The sequence below is a fragment of the Dermacentor andersoni genome, chromosome 7 (genome assembly GCF_023375885.2).
Source record: "Dermacentor andersoni chromosome 7, qqDerAnde1_hic_scaffold, whole genome shotgun sequence".
Classification (NCBI taxonomy): Eukaryota; Metazoa; Arthropoda; class Arachnida; order Ixodida; family Ixodidae; genus Dermacentor; species Dermacentor andersoni.
Window position 1 is genome coordinate 137,718,941 of NC_092820.1, and position 17,128 is coordinate 137,736,068.

Consider the following 17,128-nt stretch of genomic DNA (forward strand, 5'->3'; position numbering starts at 1 on the left):
TACACGAATGATATCTCTCAGTGCGTAAGGGTATCGTTTTTTTCTGATTTTTCCAGCAGCTGTGATATCTGTCTGCATGGAGGGACAGCTGGACCACTCGGTCTTTATAGTTGATGTTTTTTCTGTTTGTTTAGTTACCTCGAAAACATAATCAATGAAAAGTGTACTCCACAGACGAATGCACAGGGTGACACTTTCTTGTGACTGCACTCCCAGTGCACCTTCCACAGTGCATTGCACGCATTTTGCGAGAAGAAAAAGGGAAACTGAGGGGGTTCAACTTTTGTTCATCACAACTGCATGAAGCCAACAAAGAATGAACACTAGAAAAGCATTGAGAAAAGTAACTGGACTTTCTTAGTTGAAATGGGGAAATATAAATAAAAAAGAAACCAATGGGGCCAATTCACTCTGTGAAAGTGTAATGACAGCGAAGCTGTACTTGTGCTCCCAAATCCGCCCCCAATCCATGGTGTGAACGTAGTTGGACAGCAGAGCCAAACGATGCGTGAAGCAAAACACGATTGATCGAGGCACAGTCCAAAGGAGTGAACGAAACAAAAAATGTTTGTAATTTGCGATTGAGGATACTTCTTAGTTAATTAGCTTAATGGAACTTGGAAGGGCTAGAGTTTTCTCTTAGCAGACAAACATAGGGTTGTCTGTTTCTCTTCCATAGAAGCCCATGGATGGAGGCGAAATGCGAAAACACCCGTGTACTTAGATTTAGGTGCACGTTAAAGATCCCCAGGTGGTCGAAATTTCCGGAGTCCTCCACTATGGCGTGCCTCATAATCAGAAAGTGGTTTTGGCACATAAAACCCCATAATTAAAATTAATTAATAGAAGCCCATGTATTGACAGCAGGGGGGAATTCCACAACTTTTACAACTTCATTGTGAACTACCTAATTATGAAAAGCAAATGGAACTCGGCATAATGATAGTCGTCTTAGCAGCCATTTGTCACGTATTTTGGGGGGGATAGTTTTGATAAAGCAAGAGTGATGATAGGTGTGCTCGCACATTCTCGTATCACCTCTCTTATTAAATGCGTAAGCATCTCTGTGGCTACCCAATTGAGAAATTTGCCCGTCACATGAGGCAATGAAGGCTCATACACCTTTAAGCAATGGCTCATACCCCCGTAAGTAAGCAAAAAATATTATGTACCTGATAGTCTACTGATCTGGAAAATGGTGCCTATTGATAACTAAGCTACTGAAACTGCATATCCAAGTGATGAGACGTATAAGCTTTTGCATAGAATGAAGTGATCTTGTGTCAAATTCGGGAGCTGAATTTCTGCACACGCAGATTTGTTGATGGACACGAAAGATCCACGGAACCCTAGCCATAAGCAGCTTCACTGTAATATATATGCAAAAGTGGGCAAAATGATGACATGCTGCGGTCGTTGTCCCATAAACTATTCTTGGGCATTTGTACTAGATGAAGCCCTGGGTGTGTTAGCAGAACTCACTGTAGCATTGCCGGGAGCGATGGTGGCTAACACTTCTGCTTTCTGACAGGACTGAATGACTTTACCTAACTGTTGTTCGCCAATACCCCATAATGGGTACGCACTATTTCTAGAGGGAAACCAAACGAAACTTCACTACAAAGCATGCAGTGTGGTGCATTTTTGTGTCCACATTATTTATATAGCTTCCACATGAAATGAAGGTTTATAGGTTTCCCTATGGCCTTTGTTAGGTTAAACCTGATGCCAGAGAAGCCATGCAACTTTTTTTACATGCATATTACAATCAAACCTGGCCATGGTGAAGTCAGATCCGACATGAAAATGCCTTTGTTAGATTTGACATTTGCCTCAAGCATCCACACCAATATCTGCAAACAAAGAAAAATGCGATTGGGCCTCTGACAGACCACCAAAGAGGCTCCTTTCTATTTTGATGATCCGGCAGCGGCTTGCCATGTAGTTGGCCATGTAATCAGCACTGAATTACACCACTTTGCATTACTAAATTAGTGCTTTGCACCGTGAATAAACAACGATGCGATTGGTGAGATCACAAAGAATTGACCATATTCACTTGCTGGCTGTGAAGCGAGCCAAGCCAAGCAATTGGTGAAAACGTGCATGTACATCCGGAATGTGCTGTTTTGAGTTTCTCTTGCCAAGTATTTGACATTTTTTTGCTACCAGAATACATACTACTTTGAGCTGCCGGGTGAATTAATATTTGATTTGCAGTTACTGATATTGTCTCGGACCTTGAATTTTTGGTTTTGCTACAGCAGTAGAACACTTCTCGAAATCAAGCATGGCCGACCGCACTTTAACTTCACTTTGTTGTATTTGGTAATTCATTACATCCATTTTATGAGTTCTGACTGTGTAGTCGAGCCCACATTTAATGCTCCCATTTAGAACAAACTTTTGGCAACGAAGATCAGCTTCTATACACCCGAAATGCTTTTCAAGGAATCTGTGGGAGAGCTGTCCACTTCTAACGACCAGGTACCCTGCTCAGTTCTGTTGCAACGACTGGAATCTCAATGCTCAATGCATCAGCAAAGCAGCTCAAAGCATCTCAGCAAGCCAAGGGAGGGGAGAAAGGTGCTTGGGGCCTCTACAGTGTGAGCTATGCGAAACGGCCAATCAGTACAGTGTCGTGTCCGAGTTTTTGTTCTCGTTTGTTTATTTACTTGTTTACTTAAGGACTGGGCGATTGATTAAGTAACCTTTCAATCAATCTATTAAAACTTTAATTGCAACTATTTTTTTTTTTATCGCGATTAATCGGTTAAGCTCTTATGACGAAAGTCGGGCAAGGGCAGGCATTGACTGCAAGGAATTGAAAGTGAGTTCCAGCTGCGCGTGTGCATTGCACTTACAGCAAAGTCTTTTGAAATATTTAGTTTTCTTTAATTCCTCTTTGTGTGCTCTAGCACACGTGTTTTCTTAGCCAGAAGAAGTGGAGGTAAAAAGAGGCCTCTTACCTTCCTTCGGTGCGTTGGATTGAGTTGGACATGCTTGAATGGCCATTTACGCAATGTATTGTTCAATTAATGGTAAAGGCAGCTGTCGATTAAAAACTAAAAATTACATTTTGGGCTATTACATGCCAAAACCATGATATAGTTATGAGGCACGGCATAGCGAGGAACTCCAGATTAACTTGCACAATGCGCAGTACACTTGAATTTTTCCATGAAACGGTCAAATATTGCAGTTTCTGTCTTTCTTCAAAGTGTATTTATCGTAACAAATCACTGGCGTTGATTTTTTTTTGCTTAGGTATGTAAATCTATAAATCCGTTAGTTAATAGATTAAAATGTACCGAATAATTCAGCTAAACCTTTAATTCGTGCCAGCCCTAATCACTTACATTGTCTTCTCTCTATGTGCATGCGCTGCTGCATTCATGATGTCGCACACACAGTCGCGGCTGTGCGTCCTCATTCAAGCATCTCGTACATACGAGGGGGCTTGACCTAAAGCGAAGCACACAGCTTGTCAGACTCGAGAGCGCCGTTATTGGGTCAACACACCTCAGTCACCAATTTTTTGCCAGTGCCCCGCAGCACACATGAAATTTGGGAACACAGCATCTGTTCCGTGCCTCGCTGTGTTCTTTATCGGTAGTTTGGAGGGAAAGTCCAGTTACAACGTAGTTCTGGTGTGTAGCGAAGGCGTTTCATGCAATGAAGGCGTTAGTTATAGCTGGGCTTGGCTGCGCTAGATTTGTGACAACTGCACCTTGTGCATGTTCCCTACAGCAACTGCACCCTTTCCTTCCAGAACTTGCTTGAGCAGCAAGGCAGAGCGGATGCCAACCTTGCTCGCAGACAGCTTCAGATGGGCGAGATGTTGTTCTACAAGGCTCTGGAGAGCATAGTCCTTGAAATGAAGCAGCAAAAGCCACACACTGACCTCTCGGTTAGTGCACCCCTGTTTGTTGGCCCCAAATAGCGCTTTTGCTTTTTGGGTTGTAATGCCTGTTTGGGGAATCATGTGGGATAATGATTGTGCATATTTTTTTTTTTGCTCTTTCACTGCTACCGGTCCTTGTCACTTAGTCATAGAGCCACTTACGGAAATGTGTATACTAAACAACTGCAATACATGTAAAATAGAAGAGACTACGGGAAGATTGTGTGAACATACAAGAGCTGAATTAACATGTCTGATTATATATATGTTTCATTTTATATATGTTCAGTCGAATATTGCTACTGAAAGAAGTCCGCGATCCTTTGAATATATTGTATGCTGTGGAAAGTGCCTTACGAAGGATTAAGCGTGTTCGTTGCAGTATTCTTCCTTTTCATTCATGAGCGTGTACATTTGTCAATGATGTTTGATTTTGTAGTCATGGGAAGCTTCATATTTGTGCTTTTATGGTTGTTTTGACCACTAGTGATGTTGACGTTAGCAGCATCACTATATAACCAATATATATGGGTTTGTTTTTCCTGTTTTTCGCTTGTCGTATGACAAGTACACATATTTGTGAATATCGTTTTTATGGACATTTAGCATGTCACGCTTACATCTACTGTTTGTTTAGTTCCTTTCATGACATGACCATCATTCATGTAACCAATGCATCCTCCCTGCAGTAATGCCTTCAGGCCATACCTTGGTACAGACAAACTTCATAGTTCTTGCCTGCTTTGCCATGTTGGTAGTTATTCGAGATGGTGGACATGCATTCAGACCATTGCTGACATATGGGGCAGAGACTTGGAGACTGACAAAGAAGCTTGAGAACAAGAGAAGGACCGCGCAAAGAGTGACGGAACGAAAAGTGCTTGGCATAACGTTAAGAGACAGAAAGAGAGCGGTTTGGTTCAGAGATCAAATGGGTATTGCCGATATTCTAATTGACATTAAGAGAAAAAAATGGCACTGGGCAGGTCATGTAATGCGCAGATTAGATAACCGTTGGACTATTAGGGTGACAGAATGGGTACCAAGAGAAGAGCAGTAGAGGATGGCAGAAGACTATGTGGTGCGACGAAATTAGGAAATTTGTGGGTGCTTGTTGGAATTGGTTGGCGCAGGACAGGGGTAATTGGAGATCGCAAGGAGAGGTCTCTGTCCTGCAGCGAACATAAAATAGGCTGATGATGATGATGATGACACTCACCAGTTTTGTGATGTGCACCATATACAGTCGATTTCCATTAATTCAATCCTGGTGGTACTAACAAAATTGGTAAAATTGTCTGGTGGGTGACCAAAAGCTGTATGCGATGTACACTACAAATTATTGCATTAAGCATTGTGAGCCCAAGTAATTCTGTTTAACTCTTGTGTCTTGTGTTGTGCTGTTAATTTGATCTCAATTGTGGTCTTATTTGACATCTTGGTACAGGTATGTTACAACACGACTGGGTGTTAGAAAGGAAAGAAGTGGAAAAAGCAATGCAAAACAATTGCAATATACAAGCAGTGAAGCTTGTATAGGCCCAAATGTGCTATCATGGACGAGCAAAATATAAACGTTAAGTTGTAAAGTAGAATACCACTTACGAATAGTAACAAAAGAGTGGAATTTTGTACCACTACTTTTCTGTCACCACCAGTGGTGGCATGAGCCTCAAACTGTGCGTACTAGCTGAAATCATGCTGACATCATGCAGAAGACTTGAAAGCCGAAACGAAATAATGCCCACTAGTTGGCCCAGATTTTCTTGCATTTCATTTTCCCGTGATAGTGCAGTGAGGGAGAACTTGGGCAGGCAACAAAAACACGGCACAGATAGCGAACAGGATGTACATGTACACTCAAACTTAGAAAGTATGGATTAAGTGCACTGGCAGCCCCATTTCATTATATATATGACTGATAGTGGTGACTGATAACCCCTTAACCATCATAACAAATTTTGAAAAAAAAGAAGTTTAAAAGTGCATAATTTTTTTTTGAGCTGCATATTTCGCACCATTTCTTTTTTCTAAGGAATATACCAGGAATGTATATTGCATTTTTAGCAAGATAAAAATGAATAAAACTGACATGTATGTTATCTCGCTTGCATTGAAGGTTTACCTCAGCAACAGTGCTTTCCAGAGGTCACTGTTTGCGTGCTGCCTAGAGATTGTAATGTTCTGCTACAACTCACAACGGTAATTATTTCCTTTTCTTGTATCTTTGCAGAATAGTAGTGACGTGGTTGATGTGCTTGGTGATGCTGTTATGATGATTAGAATTTCAGTATGAGGGAAGTGTTTGTGGATTGAAAAATGGTATTTGCTATGGGCATACTTGGGCTTGCATACTTTTGAGAAATGATCCGGCAGAGTAGAGGTTATTTTTTTCCTGACTCGTAGTTCTTTTTTAAAGCATTACAAATTGTATAATGGTCACTTAGTGACTGTTTAGCAAGTTGAAATTCACTGACATTTCAGATAATAAATTTAGTAGACAAGTTCCAATTTCGAAACGGATGCGCATGTGGTCATAGCAGGAATACTGAGACTACCGCTACTTGTGAAGTATTTCTCCCCGATATCTGTCACAGGATATCATACCAGTCTTTCACATGGTTGAAAGGACTCTTTGCAAGGCTGGTTGGTTTATGTGAAGGGAAGGTGTAACAGGGCAAAATGAGATGTTATTCATACCGAAAACACATGCGCAAGGATGTGCTCTACTCTCAACTGAAGAGTAGTGGAACTGTTTGCTGGTGCCCTCTCTTTCACACTGTTTTGCTCTGCTGTGTATTAGGAAGGCCTTTCGAAAATACAGCGAGTGCAGTACAGGTTGCTGCAAGCCTGTAGATGGATATGTCGAAGCTTAGTTTTTAATATACTAGTACAAAACTATGCATTCTGACTACCACTTCTCAGAATGAACCGCCATGCTTAGAACTAAGTACACAAAACTGGTTAACACTGGGAAACAACAAAAGTAAATTCAAAAACGAAACTTGTGAACGAGTCAGCAACTACAAGCAACTCGCAGCTACTACAAGCTGAATGTAACGTGCACTGCAAAGTCATAGCAATGTGTGGCTTCCACAGCAGCAGTGGACGATGACTCTTGACATTGCGGTATGTATGTAACAGCCTAGCTTGCCTGTCTTTTCAGTGATATATTCAATTGCCTCATCTGAAATTTGCTTCTATTTAGCCATGAAAAACTACAGTAATGTCGTATAAATGCAGCAACAAGTAGAGTTGCAAAGTTGTGGTCAAGAGGCACGTGCAACTGTTGCTTGTACCGACCATATTGAAAAGATATTGCGAGAAACAGAAGGGAATTGTATGCGGTAAGCAGCATACTAAATTGCAAACATAGACTTGTATAACATGCAGCAGAAACCGCAAGACTATAGGAGTAGGAAAGAACATGACAGCAGAGGTTCTAGCTCCTCCTTGACCTCGATTGTACACGCTGTGCTAATATGAAAGGGAGCGCTTGGTCTGTGTTCAAACTGCAATTTCTGTCAACACGTACGCCAGAAAGTGACTCATTGCTATTTGCTATAGAGCTGTTACATTGAAGAATCCCCCTTCTGAAACTTATTTACGGCAGAAACTAGGGAAAATTGCTGGCTTTGAACGCAAATCTTGTATCCCCTGTCACATTCATGTGTATGTCTCTAGGGAAGATTGTTCTCCTGAATGGTTTTCTCTCAAATTGGAATATCTGAGCAGTGGTGTCCTGCACTGTTTGTGTGTGTGTGTGTGTGTGTGCGTGTGTGCTCGCGTGCGTGCGTGCGTGCAATCTTTAAACTTCCTCATGAATCAAGTCATTTTTGCTCTGTGCATTGCGCGCATCATGTCTTAAACGTAATCTCGTACTGAGTGCCATTGGAGACGTTCCCGCCCCTTGCAGGAAATGTATGTATGCAATGTGTACAAGAATTGCTTTCTCCTTCTTGCTATTAACTGTGGCTTCTGTTTTGCCAGTTTGTTATTTGCTAAGCTATTTATCTATGGTCGAATTCACAGCGTGCTTCAGTGCTTGCAGCAAAAAAGCATATACTGGTCGTAAAGGTTTGGTACAGTAAATAGTGTGCGCCAAATCTGTGACCTTGGCATCGAAGTGGTCTGATGCAGTGCCTTTTTTTAAAAACCACTTTTCTGCAAGTGCACTGTCTATGCTGCCCACTGCTGTTGCAATGTGTGAATTCGTTTGGATTTGCAGAGAATTTCCCTGGATCTTGGAGGTGTTCTGTCTGAAGCCTTACAATTTCTACAAGATCACTGAGCCTTTGATCCGTGCCGAGAAAGGCTTGTGGCGAGAAGTCATCAAGCACCTCAATCAAGTGAGGATAATCTTTGACGGCACACATTGAACTATTCTATTGCTTCTGATAGCAGGATAGCAGTTGGTGTTTACACTGGCTAGTGAGGCTTCTTGTCTGAAGTCTCTTGTGTATCATTGTGCTTCTGAGACGTGTAATCACATAAAATGTTACTTGCGACAGCAAATTATACTTAGTGTTTGTATTTATTTATGTCGCTTTGTCAGAAGCCTCTTGTATGTCATATGTCTGATCACACACACAAAAGCAAGGTGGCACAACCAGTAAATAGACCCCACTACTTCTGAAGGGTGTAAGAACTTGCTTATACGGCTTTGCTGTTTTTGATGTATCAGTCGTTCAGTTTGGCATACATCTTCGAATAATTTTTTTCTCCTGGGTGCTAACAGCAAGTTTTCTGTGCAGATTGAGGAGCAGATTCTGGAGTCTCTCGCTTGGAAAGATGACTCTCCGCTGTGGGATGTGATGAGCCGCTCCCATCAGATGGTGCCCCAGTGCAAAGAGGTGCGTCTGTCTGTGCTTGCCTTCTTGACATCATTTCACTGCGATCTAAGAGTAACTTTGGTTTTGCCTCATTAAAGAGCACCCATCGTTGATGTCTAGTTAAAGGTCACGCTATTGTTGATAGATTGCAATGACTACTGTCCCTCGCTTAGTCAGAACCACATTTGTGTCATTTTGTCATGAGTTTACAGACAAAATTTGTTTTACCACATTGAAAAGCAGCTGTCCTTAATGGGCATCTTACTGTTGCCATTACTGTTGTCATATTGTGTTACGCTTGCCTTATGACAGAGAGATCTGCATTGAGCTGGGTTACCTAATTTTTTTGTATAAGCAAATAACAAATTTGTTTTTGCCATAGTGGAAAATTGGGTTTCCTGTTATGGAAAAAAAAATTATATTGCTCTTGTCACACAGAAAAAGGTCTTGTTTTGAGCTCTGTTATTTCATCTTCTGTGAGCTGGCACAAAGTTCGGTTTCACAGTGTTGCATTCTCCCTTTCCTGAAGTGGTTACTTATCACACTACTAAAGTTGCATTGCTTATTTAGAAGATGTCGAGTAATCGATCACGGAATCGCACTTTAAGCCAACCTTTTCGTCAAGGAGACACTTTTCTTTGTCAGGGCGGCAACTGCTTTTCTTGGCAGCATTTCTTAGCCATGCCCTTGCCCATTCTCCTCCTCCCCACCCATTGAGGGTGGGGGAGAGTGAGTTACGTGTGTATAAATCTGCTGCCATGGAAAACAGCTGCTGCTGCCCTGACCAAGACAAGTCCCCCTGCCGAAGCGTTGGCTTAAAGCGACATTCCGTGTTCAACTAATCCACATCATTTGAAGTTTGAACCTTCGTTTGAACTTCTGTCTCGTTTGGATTGCTTGGTTAGGTGTTTCCTCAGTGGCGAATTGAAATGTTCCAAGAATCTGACAAGAATGGCCACAATGGAACTCTCTCTCCTGGGGCACACCTTTCGCCAAGCAGTTCAGGAAGTGACGAGAGGCAGTTCAGTTTGAACGAAACTGGTAAGTCTCCACAAACATATTTGAAAATCACATGATTTATGAGCACAGAAAAATATACAGTAGAACCTCGTTAAACCGTATCCGCTTAAACAGTAGTTTCGTTTTAAAGGTAGTATAATGTCAAATCCCCGACTCAGCGGCCATTGAACATAATGTGTTTTGTACCCGCATAAACCGTACCAGCTTATTGCGTACGTATCGGTTAACATGTAGTGTTTCCACTTTTCATCATGCAAACACGGCGGTGCGTCGTCTCCATCGGGCGGTCTGGCAGAACAACAAGCCTCAGAGATCAGCACAACGGCCTCCAAGCGCCCTGTGAATTTGCACGTGAAGCCACATCAACATCAAGATCATTTGGGCGCCGTGCCAGAGAGCGTTGTCAGTAGCCGCATTTACATGAATGTGACAGTGGCGCATCACATCGCATTTATAGCGCATCACATTCATGTAAACAGCGGTAATGCGCTAGGAAGGCGCATTGCATTAATGCGTCAGGCGAGGGTAGATTTACGGGCGCGAGTCGACTCACCCGTGTGGCACGGCGTTCTCGCGAGAGTTAATGCGCTACATGTAAACGGCGTCGCATCGCCTTTCTTAAATGCGCTTGGAAATGCGATGCGCTGCTGTCGCATTCATGTAAATGCGGCTAGTGGGTTCTTTATTCTATGGAATTGTGGCGTTGTGGCGTCGTGCAAGCGAGAACTCGCGTCATGCCTAAACTGTGATAAAAAGACGCCAGGTGCTTAGCATAGAAGAAAAATTAGACATTGTTCGTGTTGTCGAATGTGATGCGAAATGACGGCGCTGGCATGCGACGTGGGTCTACTGTTGACTACGGTGTGTGGCAATTGGAATGCGAAGAAGTTGCTTGGCAGTGCTGCTGTGACCGCGAAGAGATGTCGGCTACGAGAGACTTTTCACCATCGTTGCCTCTGTTGTGGCCGAAGTGTCACCTAGCGAATGTGATAAGGACGACACGGAAAGCGACAGCACGGGCGATTCAGGCGCGAAAGTGGCAGAAGCTGCGTATTACTTCAGCCTCATGAATGCAGTCGTCATGACGAGAACAGCACCACGCAATTAAAAGGTGCTCCGTCACTTCGGCAACGCTACCACGCCTGTGCATGGCGAATATGCAACGCCAACGAGGAATCTGCCATGCGAGTGTTTGCTGAGAAAACGGGGCTGGCTGAAACGCTGGCTCACAGCTTCAGCAAGTTTGAGGCCGCTGTCGTCGCTGCTAGGCCACGGCGGCATCAAACGGAAATAGCATGTTTGTCGCATAAAGTAAATAAATACTGCATGTTTTTTCCCCTTTCATCACACTCTTTCCCGAGTTCCATTTTTGACAGGTAAGTGGGCGATCTCATACTATCTCGGTTAAGCAGTACTACCGTTTAGTACATACTTTTTCCAAGCTCCGGCCAACTATGGTTTAATGAGGTTTCACTGTATATACATAGCACAAAAGAAAAGGGGAGACACAAGCGCTACTGTCAACTGTGTTTTGTGTCAATAAAGGTGCTCATCCTGTGCCTACCCTTTTCTTTCGTGCCGCGTCTTTTTTCTTTTTTTGCTCTTAAATCGTGTCATATATGCACCAACTAGGCCCTCAGAAAGTCCTTTTGAGTCGTATTTGAATATGTCATTGGCCACTTGTCAGGGATGGTTTAAAATGAAACATCTGAGTCTGCTTTTCAAAAATATAGAGGGTTGTTTTCTCTGTCCGTCATGTCTCTGTCAGTTTTACGCAGCCTGTAGCCATGGGTCCTTATAACATCGAAGCGTGATCACAGTACTTGTTAGTGCTGCAGGTAAACCTTCTGTTGCCATCAAATTAGAAATAAAACGTAACGAAACCATTAACATGACATGCTCAGTGAACTTTATACGTGAAGAAAGCATGGTGCAGTTGCAGCCTGCCAGGACGTATGAGAGAAATCGATGAAGGTATGCCACAATTTGAGTAGGCCGATATCTGCAGATATCTGCAAGGCTGAATAAGTTTCATGAACGAGAAAGTTGGTTTCCACCTCAGTGTAGCATTAAACCTCTGGGTGCCATATGTTCCTCCAAAGTGCAACAAATTAAATTTGCATCTAAGCAACTCATTCGCAGGTATTAAATTCAAATGATACTTATTGGTGATACATTGCTGAACATGCTACAAAATTTTCAATCTTAAAAATCAAACAAAAGTTAAGACTTATGTTATTTAATGACTTTATTAGGATAATTAGTGTTCCTCTGGAAACATGGCATCTTTGCAGCTGTCATTGCCCCTTGGAAATGCCTCACAAACTTCATTGAAGCCTTCTGAATGATAGTTCATAAGAAGCTCTTGAATTTATGCATCATTTATAAAATGTGCGGGGATACAAGATATGCGAGCAACGTCGACACTTGATAAGCTTTGTCACGCCAACTGTCGCATAAAAACGAAACTTAGCATCAAACAGCAGTGTAACGAACTTCTGAGCAGATGGCACCACAGGTCTACGTATGTTTCATGCTCTTGAGTTATCTCAGGCTTGGCCGGTAGCGTGTGCCACCAGCCAGACAAGACTTTATTTATTTATTTATTTATGCATACTTCAGCCCTTTGGCCTTTAGTGGAATTGGATAAGAAATATAAAAACACACACACACAATGTGAATCCTAATGATGTGAAAGTAACCACACTGTGTACAAAATTATTACAAAATTAGACTTCAGGACAACGAAACAAACTTGGACGAGGACAATGTCATATGGGTAAGATGCTTAGTTATGCATTTGCTATACTATGCTAGAGCATTCAGGAACTCGGACAATGAAAATGGCCGAGTTGTATCGGGCAGTGAATTACAGTGATCGATTGCGCATGGAATAAAACTGTATTTAAGTGTGTCTGTACCTGCGTAGAAAGGTGTGATATTTAGGGCATGGTGACTTGGAGTGAAAGAATGGTTGGCAAAGTTATTGGAGAGATACTGTAATGAATTTATAAAGCAATAGAAAAACTTCAGTGACTCATCCTTCCACCACGCTGAAAATGGTTGTAGGTCAGATGTGCAAACGTGGCTATATTGCGGGCTAGTTGAGAAGAGCACTTAAAAACAATTAAGTGACAAAGGTAGCCCACACTGGTTCTTGACAAAAAAAGCTTTGCAGATTAGAAAAACATTTAATGTGGTTCAGGGATTGAAACTTGTGCTGGTACCTTTCCGGGGCACTCGCTCTGGCATGTGAGCTAATTAGGAGGCCAACAGGCGATAGGAGGTGTTCTGTGGAGAAAATGTTAATGAAAGAGTAAGTCGGGCGGCACACTGAAAAGTGGCACAGAGCTTACAAGGCGAGCCTGCAAAAATAATTACCGGTGAAAAGAAATAAAAAAAGGAAATTGTTGGGGTTTAGAGATTCAACTTGGCACTGGCTCCCTTTGCAGCTTGGTGCCATTGTCATGGGGATTCAAGTTTTTCCCATATTGGTACTGATTCAGTTGCAGGTTCAGATGTGTGCTTCGTCGACATGTGTGTGCATACTCGCGTAATCGCACACTAGTACCTATCCTCATCACCACTCCTCATACCCTCCTCCTTTTCTCATCTTCCCTCTGAGGAAAGTAGGAGGTGAGAGGAAGTTACCTCAGGGCAACCTCTCTGTATTTGTTCAATTGCCTCTCTCTCTCACGACTCCATAGCTGTGCTGGAACGCGACCATACTTTTTAAGGAGCCATTAGCACTAACTGGACAGCGCCAGCATAGAACTATTTATGGCTTACAGATGTTAGAATGTAGCTGCCAAGGCTGCTAAACATGCTGAATGACCACAGCATTGAACTTGGTAAACATTGGTTCTAATGAGCCATGTCATTATTTCTCTATGTCCTGACTTTTAAGTGAAGCTTGAATTTATCATTTCCTTGTTCATGACTTAAATGGACTTGAATTTGGCCTAGGCGGTTTTGATCTCACGTGGCAAAGTGCCATGTTGTCTTATTTGTCTCTTCTCTGTGTTTGCACATTTTGTGCTCAACATGCCTGTCTTTCAAGACCTTGTCATTGAGGGCTTTATAAAAAATAGTCTTTCTTTTTTTTTTCCCCCTTAAGAGTACTTCTTTTTGTGTCAGTTTGTGTGCGCCTAGATTGTTGCATCTGCATGTATTCTACAAGCAGTGCTTGTGCCAGAAACTCTATAACATCTGAGTATAATTTTTTGCAATTTGTGAATTTTATGTAGCCTGGGTTTGTGAATGCTGCAAAGCTGCCGTGTGGGGTCCAGTAACTTTGTCAAGCTGTCCATCTGACAGCTTTTCCTGCTGGCTTCACCAGCATCATGTGTTTATTACTATATTACTAAGTGTAATGTCTCATTTCCTTATTTTCTATCTCTCCAAGGGAGCTCTGCCGGTAGCTGTCACAGTGAAAGTGCAGCATGCGTTACTGCCAGCCCTGCACCATCATCGCCCGAGGCAACCAAAGATAACAAACCTCCACGTTGCGACTCCCTGGCACTTTTTTTCCGAAAGGTGTGGATGGTTGAAGTGTTTTTGGTAAATGCTAAGCTACGATCGGCCGGAATTTTGCTCTCTCCAAACTTGCAGTGGGTCCAGTCCCATCTGAGTATTCTCAGTTCACCTTGTTTGCATGTTTTCACTTTTGCATTGCACACGTTAAAGGACCCCAAGGTGCTAAAAATTAATCTGGAGTCCTCCACTACGGCATGCCTCATAATCATATTGTAGTTCTGGCAAGCAAAACCCCAACATTTAAATTTCTTTTAATCATCACCCTATGTCTAAGTGTAAATTAGAGGGGAAAATGATCTTACAGTTAGACCATGGTCTCGAACATAATGCAAGGGGCTTTCCTCAGGTTGGAAGTTCTGAAAAAGAAAGAAGAAGAAACTTATATTTGTGCAAGTATGGTACATTTCATCGTTTGAAAGGAAGTTGCATTTTTGTCAAGCTCTTCTTGTATTGACTGCGCTTTGTAACACACGGTGCCTACTACAATCTCAAACAGGTGTACCACTTGGCGGCCGTGCGCTTCTTGGACATGTGCGAGAGACTGGGCATTCAGAAGGACATCCAGCACAAGATCTGGACCTGCTTTGAGCACTCCCTCGTGGCACACATCGACCTGATGAGGGACCGGCACCTGGATCAACTTCTCTTGTGCGCGCTGTATGTCGGTGCCAAGGTGAGGCTGTGTGCTTTCATGCTACCTTCGAAAAGCCTTCAATTGGAATTGCAATGCCTCGTTATTATGAGGCACTGTTATGGCACACAGCTGCTCTCGTATCAGATGCCTTTTCGCTTAAATCCTTCCTAAAAACCACGTAATTAAATGTGATTCTGTTAGCCAAGAGTGTTATGTCTCGCTGTGGCGGCATCGTATTCTGGCAAAGCCCACCGACTCGATTTTGTTTTGCAAACGCTGTAAAAACAACAATGTGCGTCTCGGGATGCTCAGGCCTCACCAACTCGATGTGTGTCGGCATACAACAATTTGCGCAACGCTTCTCATTACATAGGTGTCAACTACAGTTGAATCTGCCAATTTTTTTAATCACTTCGGAGCATATGTTTCCCAGTTAGTAAGTTCTTTTCTTAAATTTTTTTCTAAAACATATGAACGAAGTTCTATTGTATATGTAGGTGCACTTGCACAAAGTCGAGTTTCTTGTAGGGGGCATTTGTCAAGGCTGTAAAGGGCTTTTCGTTTATGTCCCTGTAATCTGGAATAGTTAAATGAAGTTTTTATCTGTCAATTCGTCCATCTGTTAGCCTGTTTATTTGCTTCTGTGTGGGGGCCTACTGTGAACAACAGGTGGAGATATGAGGATCAAGATTGTTAATTATGCCCATATGTTGTAAAGAATTTGCATGGTTTTCTGAGAAAGCTTGGAGTGCAAAGTGTAAGTACTGAATTCTCGTGCACATGCTGCTAAAGCAGGATGTATATTGCAGAAATAGTAGCTGATTATTCATTATGTGAATTGAGCAAGACCTAGTGCTATAGGTCACGTGAAGTACCGGGAGCTATCGCTGAGACTCACAGATGTATATGCAAGAGAATTGACAGTTTTATGTGGCTTGGTTATTGTTCTTATCTGGCCTTTTATGCCCATAAGTGTGTTGTAGACTGTCTGCGGTGCCAAAGGCTGAGAATCGAGCTCTGTAAAAGCATGGTGAAACATTTTCAGTAACGTCTCTCGCAACGAGCACATTAGCAGGGGTTATGTGCCTTTAAGCTTTCCAGAGGATTACTGGAGTGACTGTTACTGCCTTAGTTGGCTTGCTGTGTTTAGCAATGGGCTATACTGTCGGTTTTCCCTCCGTGGCCACAGTTCATCACCCTTCTGACCCTCCGTCCCACGGTGTAGCCGCTGGCGACAACTATGCGCATCTCCTCGAAGAGCTCACGTGGCAAGTAGCCCGACTGACAGCTGAGGTCGCTGCCATCCAAAAACACGCTGGCCGCATTCTTTTTAATGACCTCGCCGCCCCAGCCCTGGTCAGTCTGGACGCTGTTCTCCTCCTCCGGTTCAAGGCATTTCCTGTCACGCTCTACTGCCCCGGATTCTCCAGGCACACAAGGTCGTTCCCGACACTTGGTCAGCCGTCCTTGTCGAGTTTCCAGACGTCTTCTGACCCCCCCTCCTTTCAGTCCTCGGTCGCTCGCAGTGTGACACGTCATATCGTCATGACTGGCCCTCCCCTGTTTGCTCAGGCTTGTTGCCTCGCGCCAGATCGTCTAGCTGTTGCCAAAGAGGAGTTTGAATGCATGCTTGACCTTGGCTTCATTCGCTCCTCCTCCAGGCCTTGGGCCTCGCCACTCTATATGGTGCCCCAGAAGACCGGTGACTGGTGCCCCTACAGTGATTACTGTGCTCTCAACAAGACCACTGTCCCAGACCGGTACCCAATGCCTCACATTCAGGACTTAACGTCGGCACTGCACAGATGCACCATTTTTACCAAGGTCAACCTGGTGAAAGCCTACCACCAGATTCCCGTGGAATCCTCAGATATTCCAAAGTCCGGGTCACCAATTTGTGGGTGAAGAAAAACCAGACATGCTGGTGTCTGGTGTCCACAAATTATATTTCTAGCTGGGCCCGCTCAATCAGGTGGAAGCCTGATTCTGCCAATTTCACTGCTCGTGCAATGTCAGCATGCTGGGCATGTCCTCGTTGTCTTTTGTGACGAGACCACTGTGGCACGTAGTATTGCAGTACAATATCACCCTTCTGACCCTCCGTCCCATGGTGTAGCTGCTGGCAACAACTATGCGCATCTCCTCGAAGAGCTCACGTGGCAAGTAGCCCGACTGACAGCTGAGGTCGCTGCCATCCAAACT

The 17,128-nt window shown here is 43.3% G+C and overlaps 1 protein-coding gene across 1 annotated transcript in view; it reads left to right on the forward strand.

Annotated features, from left to right (window-relative positions):
- Positions 1 to 17,128, forward strand: part of LOC126533770 (retinoblastoma-like protein 1) — a 29,167-nt gene that overhangs the window by 2,980 nt on the left and 9,059 nt on the right. The window contains exons 3-9 of the mRNA XM_050180962.2: positions 3,773 to 3,910; positions 6,024 to 6,106; positions 8,133 to 8,253; positions 8,659 to 8,757; positions 9,642 to 9,777; positions 14,162 to 14,292; positions 14,789 to 14,965. Coding sequence (XP_050036919.1) covers positions 3,773 to 3,910; positions 6,024 to 6,106; positions 8,133 to 8,253; positions 8,659 to 8,757; positions 9,642 to 9,777; positions 14,162 to 14,292; positions 14,789 to 14,965 — 885 coding nt within the window. The remainder of the gene's footprint in view (positions 1 to 3,772; positions 3,911 to 6,023; positions 6,107 to 8,132; positions 8,254 to 8,658; positions 8,758 to 9,641; positions 9,778 to 14,161; positions 14,293 to 14,788; positions 14,966 to 17,128) is intronic.